At 36.3% G+C, this 18,222-nt stretch overlaps 1 protein-coding gene across 1 annotated transcript; it reads left to right on the plus strand.

Annotated features, from left to right (window-relative positions):
- The first annotated feature begins 14,300 nt into the window (after positions 1 to 14,300).
- Positions 14,301 to 15,581, plus strand: LOC136024760 (S-phase kinase-associated protein 1-like). Its single transcript, XM_065700211.1, has one exon. It carries the CDS (start codon positions 14,301 to 14,303, stop codon positions 14,763 to 14,765), a length of 465 nt encoding a protein of 154 aa, XP_065556283.1. The 3' UTR covers positions 14,766 to 15,581.
- The last annotated feature ends 2,641 nt before the right edge of the window (positions 15,582 to 18,222 follow it).

Raw genomic sequence — 18,222 nt, forward strand, 5'->3', positions numbered from 1 at the left:
TGTAATTTCAATATTTAGGATAAGTACAGTAATATTACAATGTAATTTCTTTTTGTAAAGATTTCATTCTTATTTTTCAGGTAGACACGACATCCACGGTTTTATCATGAATTGTTTTATCATCCATTGATTTTAGGACGAGCTATAACTGGAATATAAGACTTTTCATGTTAAACATTTGTGTGAATTCTATTTCTTCTAACTTTGTTTTTTTTTTTGCTATGTGACTTTGTATGTAAGCAATATTTTTACATAAATTTATATATTTGAGGAACTTCTCTGTACATCTGTGAAACAAACTTTTTACAGAAGTGATTGACATTTCTAAAGTTGGTTGTTTTCTTATTGAATAGATAAAAGTCTTGAAAGGCTTCTAAAGGGAACGACCAGAAATTACTATTCAAGAATAAATGAAAGCCAAAGTGAAAAGAAATTAAATAAACAATCATAGCAAATATACATATGACCTTTGCTAAAATAAATGAATAAAAATTATTAAAACGAGTAAAACTAAAATTGAATATTCAAGTCAAACTTAAAACGAATAAAAATCCCTACAAACCAAAATTTGGCTACTGCCCATTGCCAGGTCTATCAGAACCTCATAGGAAATATTTAATCGCGAGCGTAATTTGTTATGGGGCCGAGGGGGGCAACTACCGCCTCCCCCAGCTGAAATTTAGTTGCTGCTAAATCTTGTCAAAACTAAGGTAAGCCTGCATAATTGAAGTATCCAGAGAAACAGGTCAGTATTCTCTAGTAAGTCTGTGCCTTTATGGTAGAATATGGATCATTTTTCTGTTTTTACTGTCATTTTCACTTTATTTTTGAAATTTGGCTCCAACTTTGCCCCCCTCCCTAGGATTTTGACGAGGAAATTGCTATATCTATTTGTTTTTTTAAGTTTTTGTTTAAAAACCAGTTTGTTTAAAACTTTTTTAAACAAACTATGGATTCTTGAGGGAAAAAGAAGAAAATATTTGAAATATTCTTTTCTTTTCCAATGAGAGACACTATCATTGTCGTAGCTCCAGCCGCAACCTAGTAGAAGATGAACCTTACCCTATAGTATCTAAAAGTTAAAAAATACGGTTTGAAAAAAAAGACTGCCTAATGAGAAAAAACAGAAATCTGACAGTGTATCCGGAATGGTGACTATTTTTTCCACTTACCTTAAAAATAAAAATTTTTAACGGAAAGAAAATATTTGGATTTCGAAAAAAAAAATTAATTTAAGTCTGAGCCAAACAAAAACTAAACAATTGGAATCAGAATGTTCGAAAACCTTACGCAGGAGAATTACAGTCCCCACCTTGAAAAACTAGGAAAATCACTTTTTGGCATTTCTACCACTGACTAGACACCCCTTTTCTTCGTTTTTTTTCACCAGGGCTACAGGTCTATCAGAATATAACAGAAAGATATTTAATTACTTGTTTTCAAGGAAATTGGTACCTCTATTCGGTTTTTTAAAAATAAATAATTTTTAGAATAAAATAAATTTTCACAAAAAAAACTACATTTTTGGTAGATTTTGGCGCGCGCTACAAGCTTCAATAAAAATAAGCAGAAATTAATTTTTGAATCTTTTACAAAAATACTGACTAGAAATGAAAAAGACAGTCTGAAAAGAGTGTAACTTGCTCAAATTTATAAATGAAAATTGTATATCGTTACTACCGAGTTACTCGAACTGCAACCTTCCATCTCTGGGAGAGAATTCTTTAGCCAATGTGCTGTTCGTTCGATAATAGAAAAGTATTTTCAGGAATTATAATATTATTTATTTAGACATTACCCATACAGCGTAAATTAAGGAGATTATTCATACTACACTTATTATTTTTTGAAAGTCCTGAAATAATCACTGTTCATAAGACATATACTTGAGAAATTGGGATTTGAATATATATATATATATATATATATATATATATTTAATACTATGCCACGATTTGTGATCAGTAAGCTAATTAACTTTCACAAACTAATTTTGGTGGCAGATTTCATATAATGTTTAAACGATGTAGCGACCTATATTAATCTTTATATGCCATTTCGGCTATATCTTAGTTACGTCAAAAATTTGTAACGGAAAGAAAAATATGTTGATTTTCAAAGAAAAAATTAAAATTTGTTTCTGATTCAAACAAAAACTGCACAATTGGAATTGGAATGGTCGAAAACCTTATGGAGGGGAATTACAGTCCCCACCCTGAAAAGCAAGAAAAATCACTTTGGTATTTCTAGCACTGACTAGACACCCTTTTTCTTCGATTTTCCACCAGGGCTTGAGGTCTGTCAGAACATAATAGATAGATATTTAATGAGTCATGTATGTTACATCGATTCGCTCTTTAAACATAAATAATTTTTAGAATAAAACAAATTTTATTCTAATAAAATATTAAAATATAAAATGTTTTTATATTATAATATTAAATTATATTAAATTATAATATTAAAATTATAATATTAAATTTTATTAATTATAATAATATATAATTTAATTTAGTAATTTATTTTTATTTAATTAAATAATTTAATTTAATTAATTAATTAGATATAATTTACTTAAATAATAATAATTATAAATTATTATAATATTAAATTATAACATTAAATTATGGAAAACTATGGAAAACATAGTTTGAAATGCGGTGTTGGATTTTGTTTCAAAAGCAATGCTAGCCGGAATAAAACATCAATAGATTATTAATCACGCTATGGAGTTTTTCTCCAAAGGTAATATACTTCGTGCGAACGAATTGGTCCGACAATAATCGGGCTTACCGGACCCTTTCAGTAAATACAGTAAATCCGGATCCCTTCAGTAAATTCAGTAAAAATTGAGGATGAAGAAAATGTTTTGGATACTGTAAAATTATTTGCTAAATCAGCTAAAGAAAAGCGCATTTTTGAGCCCACCAAGGCCCCTGCATGCGGAAAAGGGATAAGAGCATGCACATCTACTAAAGTAAATGATATGTGCCATCCTTTTGAAGGCTTCGTGGAAAAACTGAACAAAGGTGAGTTAAATCTTTTTACTTAAACCAGTTTTCTTTTAACTCAAACCAGTCAAACCGAGAAGAGGAATTTTCAATTAAAATTTAAAACAAACAGAAATTACCACTAACAGGAGGAGAGCTAACGTCCCTGATCCTTCCTAAAGGTTAGATTGTCTTTACACTTTCCAGAAAACGATTTGAATTTTTAGCAGTATGTTTTTATTTGTTATAACATCACCAACAAGAGAATAACATAGAATAATGTTTGAAGACTAATTAAGGTTTAAAAATAGGAGTGGTACTACACGTCCCTTTCCTTCCCTCCCAAAATTTCTTAAAGGTATAAATTTCATTCGTACTTCACTGAAACGATAAGTGTTTTGAATGTTATGTGTTCATCAGTCTTCAAAAAGAAATAAAAAAATGTCAATAATCAAGATTACTGAAAAGAAACAACGAAATGCAACGGATTGTTCAATGCGTTAGGATGTTCATTTCTGGAAGTCTCAGTAATTTCCAAAACATTAATGTCACAAACATAAAATGTTTCAAATACGTTTTGATTTCTGTAGATTAGAAAAGTTGTCTTTTAGATTAGAAAAGATTAGAAAAGCTGTCTTACTCTGTAGTTGTTACAAACTCTCCGCCGCTGAAAATCCCCTCGGAGCGGAAAGCGTTTATAAAAGCTGGGTATGGTGAATCCTTTGATACTTCTAAGGATGAGCTCAGACCAGAAAAAAGGGGTGGTGCCTAGCCATTGTGCAGAAGGCTACTGCGGAGAAATTGGCGCTTGCGATTAATAATCAAAACCAGGGTTCCAGTGCAAAACTAAAACTCCCCCACACATCGGTATATTTAACGGGATTACCAAATCTCTTAGTGCCGAGGATATGCAAAGTTTAATAGCCAGTTGTGAGAATGCTGAACAATTTGGAAAATCACGCACCTTCAATCTGTATTTTCCAAGTAGAGATGCCCTTGATACTGCCACACAAATGCCAATTAAATGTGACTTTGAACGCTACAGAATGCAAGAATTATTTATCTCTCGAAACTTTGCATCCATATTCATGAAATCGGCCATGCGTCGACACAGTGAAAAATACCTAGAAACGTGACCATTGCGCTCAGAATTACCACGGTGTGACGAAAGAAAGGATGTGTCAGAACCCGATCTGCTGTTTGAATTGTCAAAGCACCAAACAAGCGTGCTACCATGCTAATTGCCCGTTGAAAAGGACTTTGAAGCCAAAAACCAATCTGTTCGAAATGGTTGTGCCCTATATTAAAATGTGCGTTGCGTCATGGAATGTAAATGGTGGTACTAGTGTAAAAATTGCCCTGGTGGAACACTTTTGCCATACTGAAGAAACCATTGTAATATTTTTATTAAACCATTATATTAAACCATTGTAATATCATTGAAATCATTGTAATATTTTTTAGAGAGAAAGATCTAAAGCTTCATGTTGAAGCATTGGATATGGTTAAGTGTAGTGATGGATCAGTTGAGGGTCTGACTAACTGCATCAAACAAGTCATTGAAAAAAAACTCGATTCCCTGGCAAAATATTGTTGGATTTTGTGCAGATACTCCTAACGTCATGTTTGGAGCCAATAAATCTGCTTCAACGCTAATGAAAACCAAACTTGTCAGCAAGCTTGTGAATGACGTTGCGTCTAACTTAATGGAACTATACTATATTCGCTGTGTTGGTTCGTTTACCGAACTGAATCTTTACATTTCAAGTGAATACCTGCCTTTAAACCAGACATATGTGGGAGTAACTGCAACCGATTCAATGCAAGAACTAGTAGATGCTCAAGAGCCAAGGGATAATATTGATCTCTTTTACCATTCTTGTCGAAACTATTATATAGTCCTAATCAAGCAGATTCAAGACCGTTTCAAGTTTGAAGACGAAATTTATGACATTTTGGCATTGGTTGAACCAAGTAATTCAAGAAATTTGAAGCCAAAATCTCTAAGGCCACTATTTGCGAGATTTCCTGTTCTAACAGCTAAGTGTTCCGTCCACAAAACAGACGTAGCGTGGAGATCTCAGGCAATGACCAATGTCACTGAGCTTCATTTGGGAGATGCCCAACCGGAAGACATGTCAGTTGAGCAGTACTAGATGAAGATACTTAGTCTGAAGACTCGCAGTGGTGAAATCAAGTACCCAGAATTGTGGAAGTGCATATAACTGATCTTTTCGTTACCCATTAGTAATGTACCAGCTGAGCGTTTGTTTAGTCTCCTGAAATTAATCAAAACAGACCTCCGAAATAGTTTCGGGAACGTCACACTAGTCTCACTTATTCGAGTGAGTTACTGGATGAAAAACGAAGATAAAACTTCATCAACTGTCAGCATACCGAAAGCTGTTGCTGGCTTCAAGACGAAAGCAAACGCTACGGGCGATGAAGTGCTGGAGATGACACTTACTTGGACTTTTGTATGTGTTCTCGATAGTGTAAAAGGTTTTATGTATATCAGTATCTGAAGTAACAAATAACACTTTGATTCTAGGTTACTTTTTTCATGTAGATTGTAGGAAATCTAAGGCAAAATATCTCTTTTTTCTAGGGATAAAAATAGGGAGAAATCACATCTGAAGACAAGGAATTTTTAAGAAAATTGATATAGAAATAGGGAAAATTGAAACCAAAAAGTGGAAGCACTGAGCCCAACCAGTCATTTAATATTCCTCCCGACCTATGGGAACAAAATTTCTCCAGGGGGTTTTCAGAACCAGACCCACTAATAGAAAATCCGTCCAACGGCACACTCGAAAAGGTACTTTCGATAGGGGTCAACGTTTACTGTAGTAGTTTTGGAAGTTTACAATGTAATTCATAAAATCAAAAAAAACTCTCTCAAGAGGTACAAATCAGGTTTGCGCATGCGATTGCATTGGTACAGATCACATTTGCATTTGCATTGTTAATCTGCCTGACGGAATGATTACAAAGATAATCATGCCTGTTCATTGCGGAGTAAGGCCAGACACCCTTACATCCACATTTACGTTTACAACTGTGTTCTGGACGAACAGTCCCGCGCAGTTTTTTTCCTGTATTTTAAAAGGGATAGATGTATCTCTTATTGCTTATGCGGACAATGTCTTCAACCCCAGCCAAACGGTACTAGCGTTTGGGGAAAATTTTCCACCCTGAGTCAAAGGTATTCAAAAATATACCTTAAGTTTAACGCTGAAAAGTCAGAAGTGGTACTATTCAACTGGAGTCCAGTTCTCGATGGATTTAATGTTGATCTTAATGGAGTATCGGTTGCTCCTAAATTGGAAAATGAAATATCTTGGTCTTCCAATCGGTGAATCCTTTAAAGCAACTATAAAGCTCCTCATTCGCTATTTCCAGCGTCGAACGTCCAGTGCCTACGGTATCATAGTTTCTAATAAACTTTGTTTCATTATATAACTTGTATGCGTTCCCAAATTTTTTATACTTTGCACCTTTTTGGCATACCTTTTTAGAAATGGAATAAAAGAAGTTCGACAAATTTATTACCGATATGCTAAATATTTCCCCAGCCTCCCCCCCCCCACTGGGTGATTAATTCTTTGGTCAATAGGAGATCTGGTATTATTGACCCTAATGCTGTTATCGGCAGATGGATTGAAGCTTATAATAATGGAATTAATGGACACCCATGGTGTTCCATTTTAAAAGAATAAATGTATCAGGTTTATTGTTTCTGTGTTTGCCATGTATACTATGTGATTATTCGGCTAATTATTGTGCTTGTGTGCTCATCTGTGAATTTTCATTGTTTTATTTGTGATTGCTTATGTGCTTGTGCTATGTCTTTCTGTGCATGTTATGTATACTGTGTGATTATTTGGTTAATTACTATGTTTGTGTGCTTTTTTTCTTTTTTTCAGGTCACAGGCTGCCTTTTTTTTTAGAATGGTTACTCAAATTGCTATAGGTAAGTTCAGTCATCATAACCTCTTTGTCAGGTCTAAATAGCGTCGAAGACCACACTGCCTTTCCATCACAAACACCGAAAAAAGAGGAACAATAGAGAATTTCTCAAGACAGTGGGAAACAAATTAGAATGAATATTTCGGCCCCATGTCCAAGGGCCGTCCTCAGCAATACAAAAATATATAAGAAGAAACAACTTACAACAGGATAAAATGGATATGAATTATTTGATTTGAATTAAAATGGAATAGTTGTGTTAAGGTTCCTTCAGGTTCAGCACGCTCGGGTACAAACTAGACCTGACAAACACCAAAAACAAGATTAACTATATGGAATTTCTCAAGACAGTGGGAAACAAATTAGAATGAATATTTTGGCCCTATGTCCAAGGGCCGTCCTCAGCAATACAAAAATATATAAGAAGAAACAACGTACAATAGGATAAAATCAATAAAAGTAAAATGAAAAGTTATTCAAAACAGTCCCAGCATCCTTACCTCAGCGAAGTTCAACCGAGACTGATAAATAAATTGTGATGAAACGAGGCAATTCATTGAAATGAAAGAGAATAATTTAAAAACACATTTTTAATGCCAGCCTTGCTTTTTTGGCTGCTGATCTCATACGTCTATTTGTGACAGGTTCTGTGTTAATATCTATTTTAACTCTTTGAACCTGTGGGGGGTGGTTTGATCCAAAATGTAAATATCTATTGTTTTAAGTTGGTTTTCAGTAAATAGCAAAATTGAGTTTGTCTAAGTTACGAATATTTAGCACATCTGATCAAACTGATCAGTATGATCGTGGGTTATAATTTTATATGTAGTTTTGTCATTTAGATGTGCATAAATTTTTGTGTCGTAATCTGTCGTATCCATGACAACCAAAGAATTACTTTTATCTGCTTTAGTTATAATAATGGACGCGTCTTTGCAGAGATTAGATAAAATTCTTAGGTCATGCAAATTATCTGGTTTTATATTGACAGGAGAATTAGCCTCTTTTTTTTTGGCAAAAAACACGCTTATATTATTAACCAACAAAAATTCTTGGAATCTTGCAAATTTGATGTCTTTAAGATTCAGATTACGCTTAAATACCCGAAAAGAAGAGCGATTTGCTCATACATTACAAATAAAAACATTAATTCACATTATCAAAGATAAAAAACAAAAAAAAATACATTATTTCCTCTGAAAGGAAATCTCTATAAGTTTTTATTCGAAAATTTGTCTTCTGCTGATTTTAACCAAGCTGTTAGATTGGAAAGAAACTTATTATGTCATGATTTCCGCTTATCAAGGGAACGAATTATTAAACAAGAGCTAAGACCTCATATGGTACTTGTGACGAGGTCGGAAGAGCCAAGAGCTCATATGGTATGAGCTCTAGCAAAATTCAAAGAATCAATAGATTGCTTTAAAAGGAAAATCAGAGGCATAATGCCGGTCGGGATTTAAAATAAGAGCTCTGAGTCGCGAGGTCCTTCTAAATATCAAAATTCATTAAGATCCGATCACCCACTCGTAAGTTAAAAATACGTCATTTTTTCTCTCCCTTCAGCTCCCCAGATGGTCGAATCGGGGAAAACGACTTTATCAAGTCAATTTGTACAGCTCCCTGACACGCCTACCAATTCTCATCGTCCTAGCACGTCCAGAAGCACCAAACTCACCAAAGCACTGAACCCCACCACCTAACTGCCCCAAAGAGAGCGGATAGAGTCCGGTTACGTCAATCCCGTATCTACGACATTTATAAGCGTTTTCCAAGATTTCCAGTTTCCTTTTCCAGCTCCCCCCAATGTCAACAGATCTGGTCGGGATTTGAAATAAGAGCTCTGAGACATGAGCTCCTTCTAAATATCAAATTTCATTAAGATCCGGTCTACCGTTCTTAATTTAAAAATACCTAAATTTTTCTAATTTTTTCAAATTAACAACCCCCAGCTCCCCCAAAGAAAACGGATCCGTATCAATTATGTCAATCTCGTATCTATAACTTGTGCTTATACTTCCTATCAAATTTCTTCCCGATCTCTCCACTCTAAGCGTTTTTCAAGATTTCTGGTTTCCAAGATTTCTGTTTCCCCCTCCAACCCTTTATGTCCCCGGATCCCATTCGAATTGAAAATAGAGTATCTGAGACATAAGATTCTTCTATATATCAAGTTTCATTAAGATCCGATCACCCATACGTAAGATACCTCGATTGTCACGTTTTCCAAGAATTCCAGTTTCCCCCTTCAACTCCCTTCAATGTCACCTGATATGGCCAGAATTTAAATGAGAGTTCTAAAGCACAAGATCCTTCTAGATATTATATTTAATTAAGATCTGATCACCCGTTCGTAAGTTACAAATACCTTATTTTTTCTAAATTTTTCCGAATTATTCCCCCCCCCTTCAACTCCACCAAAGAGAGCGGATCCTGTCTGTTTATGTCAGTCACCTATCTTGGACTTGTGTTTATTCTTTCCACCAAGTTTTATCCTGATCTCTCCGCTTTAAGCGTTTTCCAAGATTCCCCCCCTAATGACACTGGATCCGGTCGGTATTTAAAATAAGAGATCCGAGTCTCGAGGTCCTTCCAAATACGAAATTTCATTAAGATACGATCACTCTTTCGTAAGTTAAAAATACCTCATTTTTTCTAATTTTTTAGAATTAACCCTCCCCCCAAGAGAGCAGATCCGTTCCGGCTATGTCAGTCCCGTATCTACGACTTGTGCTTATTTTTCCCACCAAGTTTCATCCGGATCCCTCCACTCTAGGCATTTTCCAAGATTTCAGGTTCCACCATCCCCCCCCCAACTTCTTCTTCACCGGATCTGGTCGGGATTTAAAATAAGACCTCTGAGATATGATATCCTTCCAAATATCAAATTTCATTAAGATCCGATCGCTCCTTCGTAAGTTAAAAATACCTCATTTTTATAATTTTTCAGAATTAACCCTACCCCCCAAACTACCCCAAAGAGAGCGGTTCCGTTCCGGTTATATCAATCACGTATCTAGAACTTGTGCTTATTTTTCCCACCAAGTTTCATCCCGATCCCTCCACTCTATGCGTTTTCCAAGATTTTAGGTTCCCCCCTCAATCCCCCCAATGTCACCGGATCCAGTCGGGATTTAAAATAAGAGCTCTGAGACACGATATCCTTCCAAACTTCAAATTTCATTAAGATCCGATCACTCCTTCGTAAGTTAAAAATACTCATTTTTCTAATTTTTCAGAATTAACCCTCCCCCCAAACAGATCGGATCCGTTTCGATTATGTCAATGACGTATATAGGACTTCTGCTTATTTTCCCCACCAAGTTTCATCCCGATCCCTCCACTTTAAGCGTTTTCCCAGATTTTAGGTTCCCCCCTCCAACTCCCCCAATGTCGCCGGATCTGGTCGAGATTTAAAATAAAAGCTCTGAGACACGATATCCTTTCGAACATCAAATTTCATTAAGATCCAATCTTCCGTTCGTAAGTTAAAAATACTTCATTTTTTCCGAATTAACCGGCCCCCCACTCCTCCCCCCAGATGGTCAAATCGGGAAAACAACTATTTCTAATTTAATCTGGTCCGATCCCTGATACGCCTGCAAAATTTCGTCGTCCTAGCTTACCTGAAAGTGCCTAAAGTCGCTATATGTCACTTGGTTAATACCAAGTGCCATAAAAATTGGAAAACCTACGAAATGAATCATCAATGAATAACCCTATCTATGCTCCAAGATTCAGTCCTGGACAGGCTGTGGTTAATTTGTCCTCTAAAACGCTTGAACCATTGGAGATTCAAACTCTCGAAAAAGGTCCAAAATTCTCTTTTCTTCTGAAACAAGTTCCTGTGGCGGATTTGATTTCCTCTCTAGAGTCTTCTTTGTACAAATTTTATTCATCCATTTTCAACCCAGTCGAAGTTGGGGCTAGTCTTATTGACACCCTTTACAATAATAAAAAAAGGCTAATTCTACCGCCAATATAAAACCAGATAACTTGCGTGACCTAAGAATTCTATCTAATCTTCGCAAAGACCCGTCCATTATTATAACTAAAGCAGAAAAATTATTATAATTAAAGCAGGACAACTTTGTCGTGGATACGACAGATTTCAACACAAAAATTTATGCTCATCTAAATGACAAAACTACATATAAAACTATAACCCACGATCATACTGATCAGTTTGCTAACAAAATTATAAAAGAATTAAATGATTAAAACAAAATAGTAAGATTACTCCACAACTATATAGTAAAATTTTCCCCCGGGGCAGCTTTTGTCCAAAATTTTATGGTCTACCAAAATTACATAAGCAAGGCATTCCTTTAAGGCCCATTGTAGCTTGTACGAAAGCCCCCGCCTCCAACATTGGAAAATGGTTATGTACAGCCTTCAAACGTTTGCTTTATTTCTCAAAAATCTTGTATATGTGATCCGGTTGATATAAATAAAAAACTCAAAGGCGTAAATATTTCAGAAAATACAATTATCAGTAGCTTTGACATTGTGTCTATGTATACAAATATTAATGTAGCAGAATCCGAGAAATTATTAAAAATAAATGAAAATTATGACTTAATAGAAGTTTCAGCGACAGAATTAGATAGCGACGTTTTAAAGACCTTGGTTAAACTTTGTAAAAAGTACTCAATGTATTTCCAATTCCGTAATTCCTTCTACTAACAAACAAATGGCTTACCCATGGTTGCCCCTCTCTCTGGGTTACTGGCGAATATTTATGCAGAGCATATCGAAAATTGGGTATTAAATTCGTATTTTTTGAAACACATCTTTTGGGGACGTTACATGGATGACGTAATACCACTTTGGAACTATGGGGGAAATAACTTAGGGTTTTTTAGATCACCTTAATACATATGATAGGAATTTAAAGTTTACTTCAGAAATTGAAATGGCAAACAAAATCTCATTCCTAGATGTGCTAACTATTCGTAACTTGATGAACTCAATTTTACTATTTACAGAAAACCAACACAAAACAATAGATATTTACATTTTGAATCAAACCACTCATCACAAGTTAAAAGAGGTGTCGTAATATCTCTCGTCGATCATGCCCTAAACATTTTTTCTGATTTCTACATCAAAGCTGAACTAGACTTTATCAGGGAGATACTTTTTGGAAATGGGTATCCTCTTTTATTTATTAATAATACAATTAACCGTAGACTTAACAGACATCTCCCTATTGGAACCAAGCCCACCACCACTCAGAAGTGAGGTTGAAGTTGCCTTGAAGTCAATCAAATCTAATCAATCGCCTGGACCAGATGAAATGCAAGCAGAACTCCTGAAAGTCAAAACAGAAGTCGTAACAGACCTCTGCCACAGAATTACCACAGCTGCCTGGCAGAAGGAATATTTCCCGAAAACGAGGTATTCCGCTACCATAATTCTACTGCACAAGAAAGGGTCAAAGCCGAATGTGACAATTACCGTCCAATCAGCCTGACAATCCAACATCCCAAAGTGTTGACCAAGATACCACTGGACAGAATAAAAGTATTAACCAGCCACATCATCCCCAAGTGTCAGGCGGGTTTCCGAGCGAACTGTCAACGATAGACCAGATTTTTGTCATCCGTCAAGAAATAGAAAAATACCTTGAATACGGTCAGGACCTCTATCAATTCTTCATTGACTTCAAACAAGCTTTCGACTTAATTTGGAGAGAGGGCCTTTGGCATATATTACTGTTTTACGGCGTCCCGTCAAGTATTGTATCATTCATTCGTAACATGTATGAGCTGTTCAGAGCCAAGTACAAACAGCTGAGGGAACTACCGATGAATTCCAAACTTCTGTTGGTGTTTTGCAAGGATGCATCCTCTCACCTCACATGTTTAATCTCTTCCTCCATCGGGTAATGACGCATGTTGAAGCAACTAGTGGGACAATGATAGGAGGGATCGTCATCGACAAGCTGGCATACGAAGACGACATCGACATACTCACTGGATCCGTTGCTGAAGTCCAAACTAAAGCAGATAACATGGAAGTAGTTACAGGAACCATCAGAATGAAAATCAACGAGGATAAAACGAAAGCCATGCGCGTGTCAATAGCCCATCCCCACCAAAAATAAAGCTTGATAGAGCAGATATAGAATGCTTAGACAGCTTCATATATCTGGTGAGCCAGATCACAAGCGACAATAATCACTCAGTGGAAATCAAAAGACGCCTCACTCTGGGTAGCGCCAGCTTCAAAGCTTTGATGCCAATATGGAAGCAAAATTGAATCTCCGTGAAGCTAAAACTTGCACTAGTATGCCCCATCATCATTCCTATAGCTATGGACGGCTGTAAAACATGGACAGCGAGAGTAGATGACTCCAGGCAACTCGCCGCATTTGAGACAAAGCTGTTGCGTCGAACCACTGGCATAATATGCGTAAATCGAGTCTCAAATGCTGACCTACTCAAAAGACTGCACTATACCACTACCATCCTGAACAGGGTCCGTGTCCATCTATTCAGGTGGCTTTGCCACGTCCAGCACATGTGCAATGACCAACTACCGAAAATTGCCTTCGAAGGTCGCATCCACTGTTCTCGCCCTCCGAAGCGCTGGAAGGAGAACTTCTCTGACTGAGACCTCCCTGGTCTTCTCAGAATGGCACAAAACAGAGAGCAGTACATTCGTTCCAGAGACAAATACATTCGTTCGTGAGGAAAGTGGCCCCGAGACAACCACCAAGGCGGGGTGGGACTTAAGTCAGAAATCAGTAAAAACCACCCCGCTTTGCAAAAAAGCAAATCCAAAAAACCAAAACATACAGCCAAAAAAGTAATAATATTAATTTCTTCTCCTCAGTGTCATAGCAAGACTCGGAAACAAATTTTGACAAGAGAAAGAAGTAAATAATTTGTTTTGCAGCCCCCTTGTGACAGCCCAATCCTGAAATATCATTTCGACAGCCTAAAGAAGTTAGGATTTTATATTTTCCTTCTTGTTATTACGAGATGAAGATTTTTGTCTCCCAATTGTCTTTTATGGTAGTACGGACAGATTCCCTTGATAAACCTAAATTTAATTAAATACTATTTGGTGGTAGGCTTCATTAATAAAATCTAACAAAGACTGCACAAAGTAACTAAAACCTTGTTTGCAAAACGAAAGGTATTAATAATGAAATTATTAAAAAAAATAAAAAAAGAACTTCATTTTCATATAACAGATAATCAATGTCATCATAGTTTTATTAGAACCCTATATGACGTAGAAAAACGTTATATTATGACGCTACCTTTCATGACATTATTTATGACGTCTTCATTATTATATAGGGTGTACTAGCACTAAAGAGACTACAAAATGAGTAAGATAATCAAGCTTCAAACATCGGATGGGGAAATATTTGATGTTGATGTCGAGGTAGCAACATGTTCAGGTTTAATTAAAACCATGCTTGAAGTTCTTGGGATGGATGAAAATGACGAAGAAATTGTATCTTTACCAAATGTAAGCTCAGCCATACTTAAAAAAGTTCTCGAGTGGACCAAATACCACAAAGACGATGCTCCACCCCCAGAGGTTGATGAGCCGACGGATAAAAGTAGTCATGAAATTTGTAGTTGGGATTATAACTTTCTTAAAGTCGACCAAGGAACGCTTTTTGAAATAATCTTAGCAGCTAATTATCTCGATATCAAAGGTCTTCTGGTCGTAACTTGCAAAACAGTAGCAAATATGATAAAAGGGAAATCACCTGAGAATATTAGGAAGACCTTTAACATAAAAAAATGGTTTTACACCTGCATAGGAAGAGAAGATGCGTAAAGAGAAAGAGCGGTGCGAGGTACCACCGACATCTATAAGTGGTGCGACAGCCGGTCCGAAATATCTACAACTATCAAGTATCTAACTCAAAAAGGAAGCAAGTAAGCCAAGATTTGTCCACTCTAATCGCAAACGTTGACCAACTTCCTGACAAAATCAACGAGCTGAAAACGCAAATAACTATGATGTTATACTCCTTACTGAGGTCTGTCCTAAGAACTCAAGAAACCCGCTCCTAGACTCACGTGTTAATCTTCATGGTTACCAGACTATATCCAATCTATCATCCGGTCATTGCCGCTGTGGAACAATTGCATTAGTCAAATCCTCGTATGTTTTCACCCTATTGAGCATCCCAGTGGATGCCCTTACGCCCAAACTATATTTTTTTATATTTCAGTTCCACAGAGTAAAAACCATCCCACTGTTAGAATCGGCTGTGTGTACAGAAGCCCATCATCACCTTCACACGACCAAACAGATGCAAAGCTAGCTGAGCTCATTCGGAAGATTGCAGAAACCAATAAGGGTGACTTATTAATTGCGGGTGACTTCAACCTGCCGACCATCCCCTGGAAAGACCAATTCCCCTAATGTCACCTCTGATACTGTGAATCCAATAAAGATATGATCCATGATGAACCTAAGCCAAATTGTCGACCAACTGACCCATTTCATGAACGGGCATCTTCCAAGCCTCCCCGACCTAATATTTCTTAGAAGACCAGAATCCCTTCTTTATACTAAGTACACGCCCCCCAATCGGGAAAAGTGACCATGTTACCATAGAAAAAAAAAACAACATTCCTCGAAGTAACTAAAGGATACTTCAAAAGAACTTTCATAGACTATGAGAGGATTAGAATGGATCTCAGCAACATCTCCAGGTATGATGTCCTAATCGGCTCTTTAGAACAACAATGGCAATGCTTCAAAGAATTACTGCTAAATAAAGCTGAACAGTACACTTCGGGCAAGCTCATCCCAAAACCACGAACACCACCAACAATGAAAAAAGACATTAAGAAGAAAATTAACCGAAAAAACAGACAAAGGAGGAAGTACAAAAAGCATCCATCCCCAGAAAATATAGAACAATTTTTAAAGAGGAGGAACAAACTTAAAAATTTAACAGGCGATTTATATACGAGCTTCGATTTTAAACTTGCAGACGAAGCTAAGACAAATGTAAAGAAATGTTGGCGATATGTCTCTAGCCAAGACCATAATAGACGAGGCATATTTTCACCACTGAACTCGATGGTCCTTTACCCTCTTGACCTGTAAAATTCCCAATGGAAAGCATCACTCTATCGCTTACAGAGGTTCTCAGACACTTACTGAAATTAGATATTAACAAATCGCCAGGACCAGATAACTTACATCCCAGGCTATTAAAAGAAACTGCAGCTATCATAGCAGAACCGCTTAGGAGAATTTTCCAGATATCACTTACTTCTAGAGAGCTGCCAGCAGACTGGAAAATAGTCAATATTACACCAGTTTTCAAGAAAGGCAATCGTTCTAAGCCTGAAAAATATCAACCTATTAGCCTGACCTCCGTTGTCGTCAAAATACTTGAGCGCATAGTCAATAAATTACATCCTTTAAGTATTTGACAACCAACAAAATCTTGTCTCCCAATTAGAATGGCTTCCAGTCAGGGAAATCAATTGAAACAAACCTCTTGGAATCATACGAGGAAATCACAGACCTAATTGACCACCCAGTTGACCTAATTCTGCTGGACTTTGCTAAGGCCTTTGACAAGGTTCTTCACAGTCGTCTGCACTCCAAAATATCCACTATCGGCATCAATCAGGCTGTTGTAGACTGGCTGATGAATTTTCTTACAAATCGCAAGCAGAAAGTTCGCTCATTTGCTATAGACGGCCAACCAATCCATGACTCAATAACCCAATAGCAAACTACACGATCTACAAGCCTACCACCAAAGTAACAGTTATTTTTAGTCATTTATTTACTTTTTATCATGTTACTATATTCAATCCTTACGTTTGTTACCTCCAATAATTAGAGCTCTGCTTTCCGTTGAAGTGTAGTATCATTTTTCTGTTGTGATGACTTGAGTCAGTATAACACATGATTGTTTTAATCATGATTTACAATCCTTTCCCCTGGGTTGGGGGGGGGGTGTCATCCCAGGAGGTATAGTAAGAGATCTTTCGAACAAAATTACTTCTTATAAATCTAGACCAGTATTGAAGAGGGGGCATTTAAAAAGAGCAAGGGGGGCTGGTTGCCCTCTAAATATTCCTCAGCAAACCATGATAATATCTACTCAATACCATCAGCCGTTCCTCGATAATCTGTTTTTATTGTGTTCAACATCCCTCTCAACCTTTCCTTAAGGTTTCACCTTAGCCCTAGCTTTTATTGAAAACGCAGGATCTCCAATAAAAATCTTACAAGTTAAAAATGGGCTACTTGTATAACTTACAGCCCTTGCTTAGGGGGCTTTGAGAGGATATGTCAACCCTGGAGGTATAGTCATTTGACTTTAGGGCTATCTTGAACGAAATGGCAATCTCAAAACTTTGATCAAATGTTATTGGAAAAAATGACTGTGGGAGGGCGTTAATTGCCCTCCAATCACTTTTGACTCTCTAAAAGGGACCAGAACTTTAATTTTCAATCAAATGAAATGCATTTGAAGTTTATGCAACCACCTTTTCCCTACGAAATTACTCTAGGGAAAAATAATAAGAATACACTGAACCATTATGGCTCTTTTGATATTGGCAACGCTAGAGGTTTGCCTCTGATACTGAATGTTCTTTTATTGCTTTTAGCATTTAACACTAGAGCAGAGAGTATTAATACTTCAAGATAGCCACATACATAAATAAAAACAATACGACCAGCTAATAAAGCATGTAAGAACAGCATCAGAACAGCAAATAAAGTAAAAAATTTATAAAAAAAAATTATGGAAAACTATAATAAAATATAAACAATTATAGAAAAAAGAGTATTCATTAAAAAATTTCGGAACGTATTTCAATAAAAGGTAGGCTGCACAAAACAGCCAAACCAAATTGAGTAATGGTAATGGCTTTAAAAGAAAAGTCCCAAGATTTCACGGCCACATTCTCCCACTCAAAGTCTGTGTAAGTAACTACTACTCATACGGTTCTGTTTGCAAAATGATGTTAGCAAAAATACTATTTATTCAAACAAAGCTTAAAGCTCATCCCTTATTCGTATTTTAGACATTATAACAGAACAAAGAGAGGCTAACTTCTTAAAATAACCAGAATCATCATCATTTGCCAACAAATCATAGCTACGCCGAAACTGTTCAATTACAATTTTTGAATTAGTAAAATGATCTCTACAATTCTGACTGAATAAGCTGATAAAATACTGATAAAATAAAAGTCTTTTCCACTAGATCATGATCAAATTCACCAGTAGTTATTAATTCTTCATAAAC

Source organism: Artemia franciscana, chromosome 3, assembly GCF_032884065.1.
Source record: "Artemia franciscana chromosome 3, ASM3288406v1, whole genome shotgun sequence".
In the NCBI taxonomy this organism is placed as follows: Eukaryota; Metazoa; Arthropoda; class Branchiopoda; order Anostraca; family Artemiidae; genus Artemia; species Artemia franciscana.

Coding starts and splice junctions, on each gene's coding strand:
- LOC136024760 (XM_065700211.1), top strand. CDS start 14,301: ATGAGTAAGATAATCAAGCTTCAAACATCGGATGGGGAAATATTTGAT.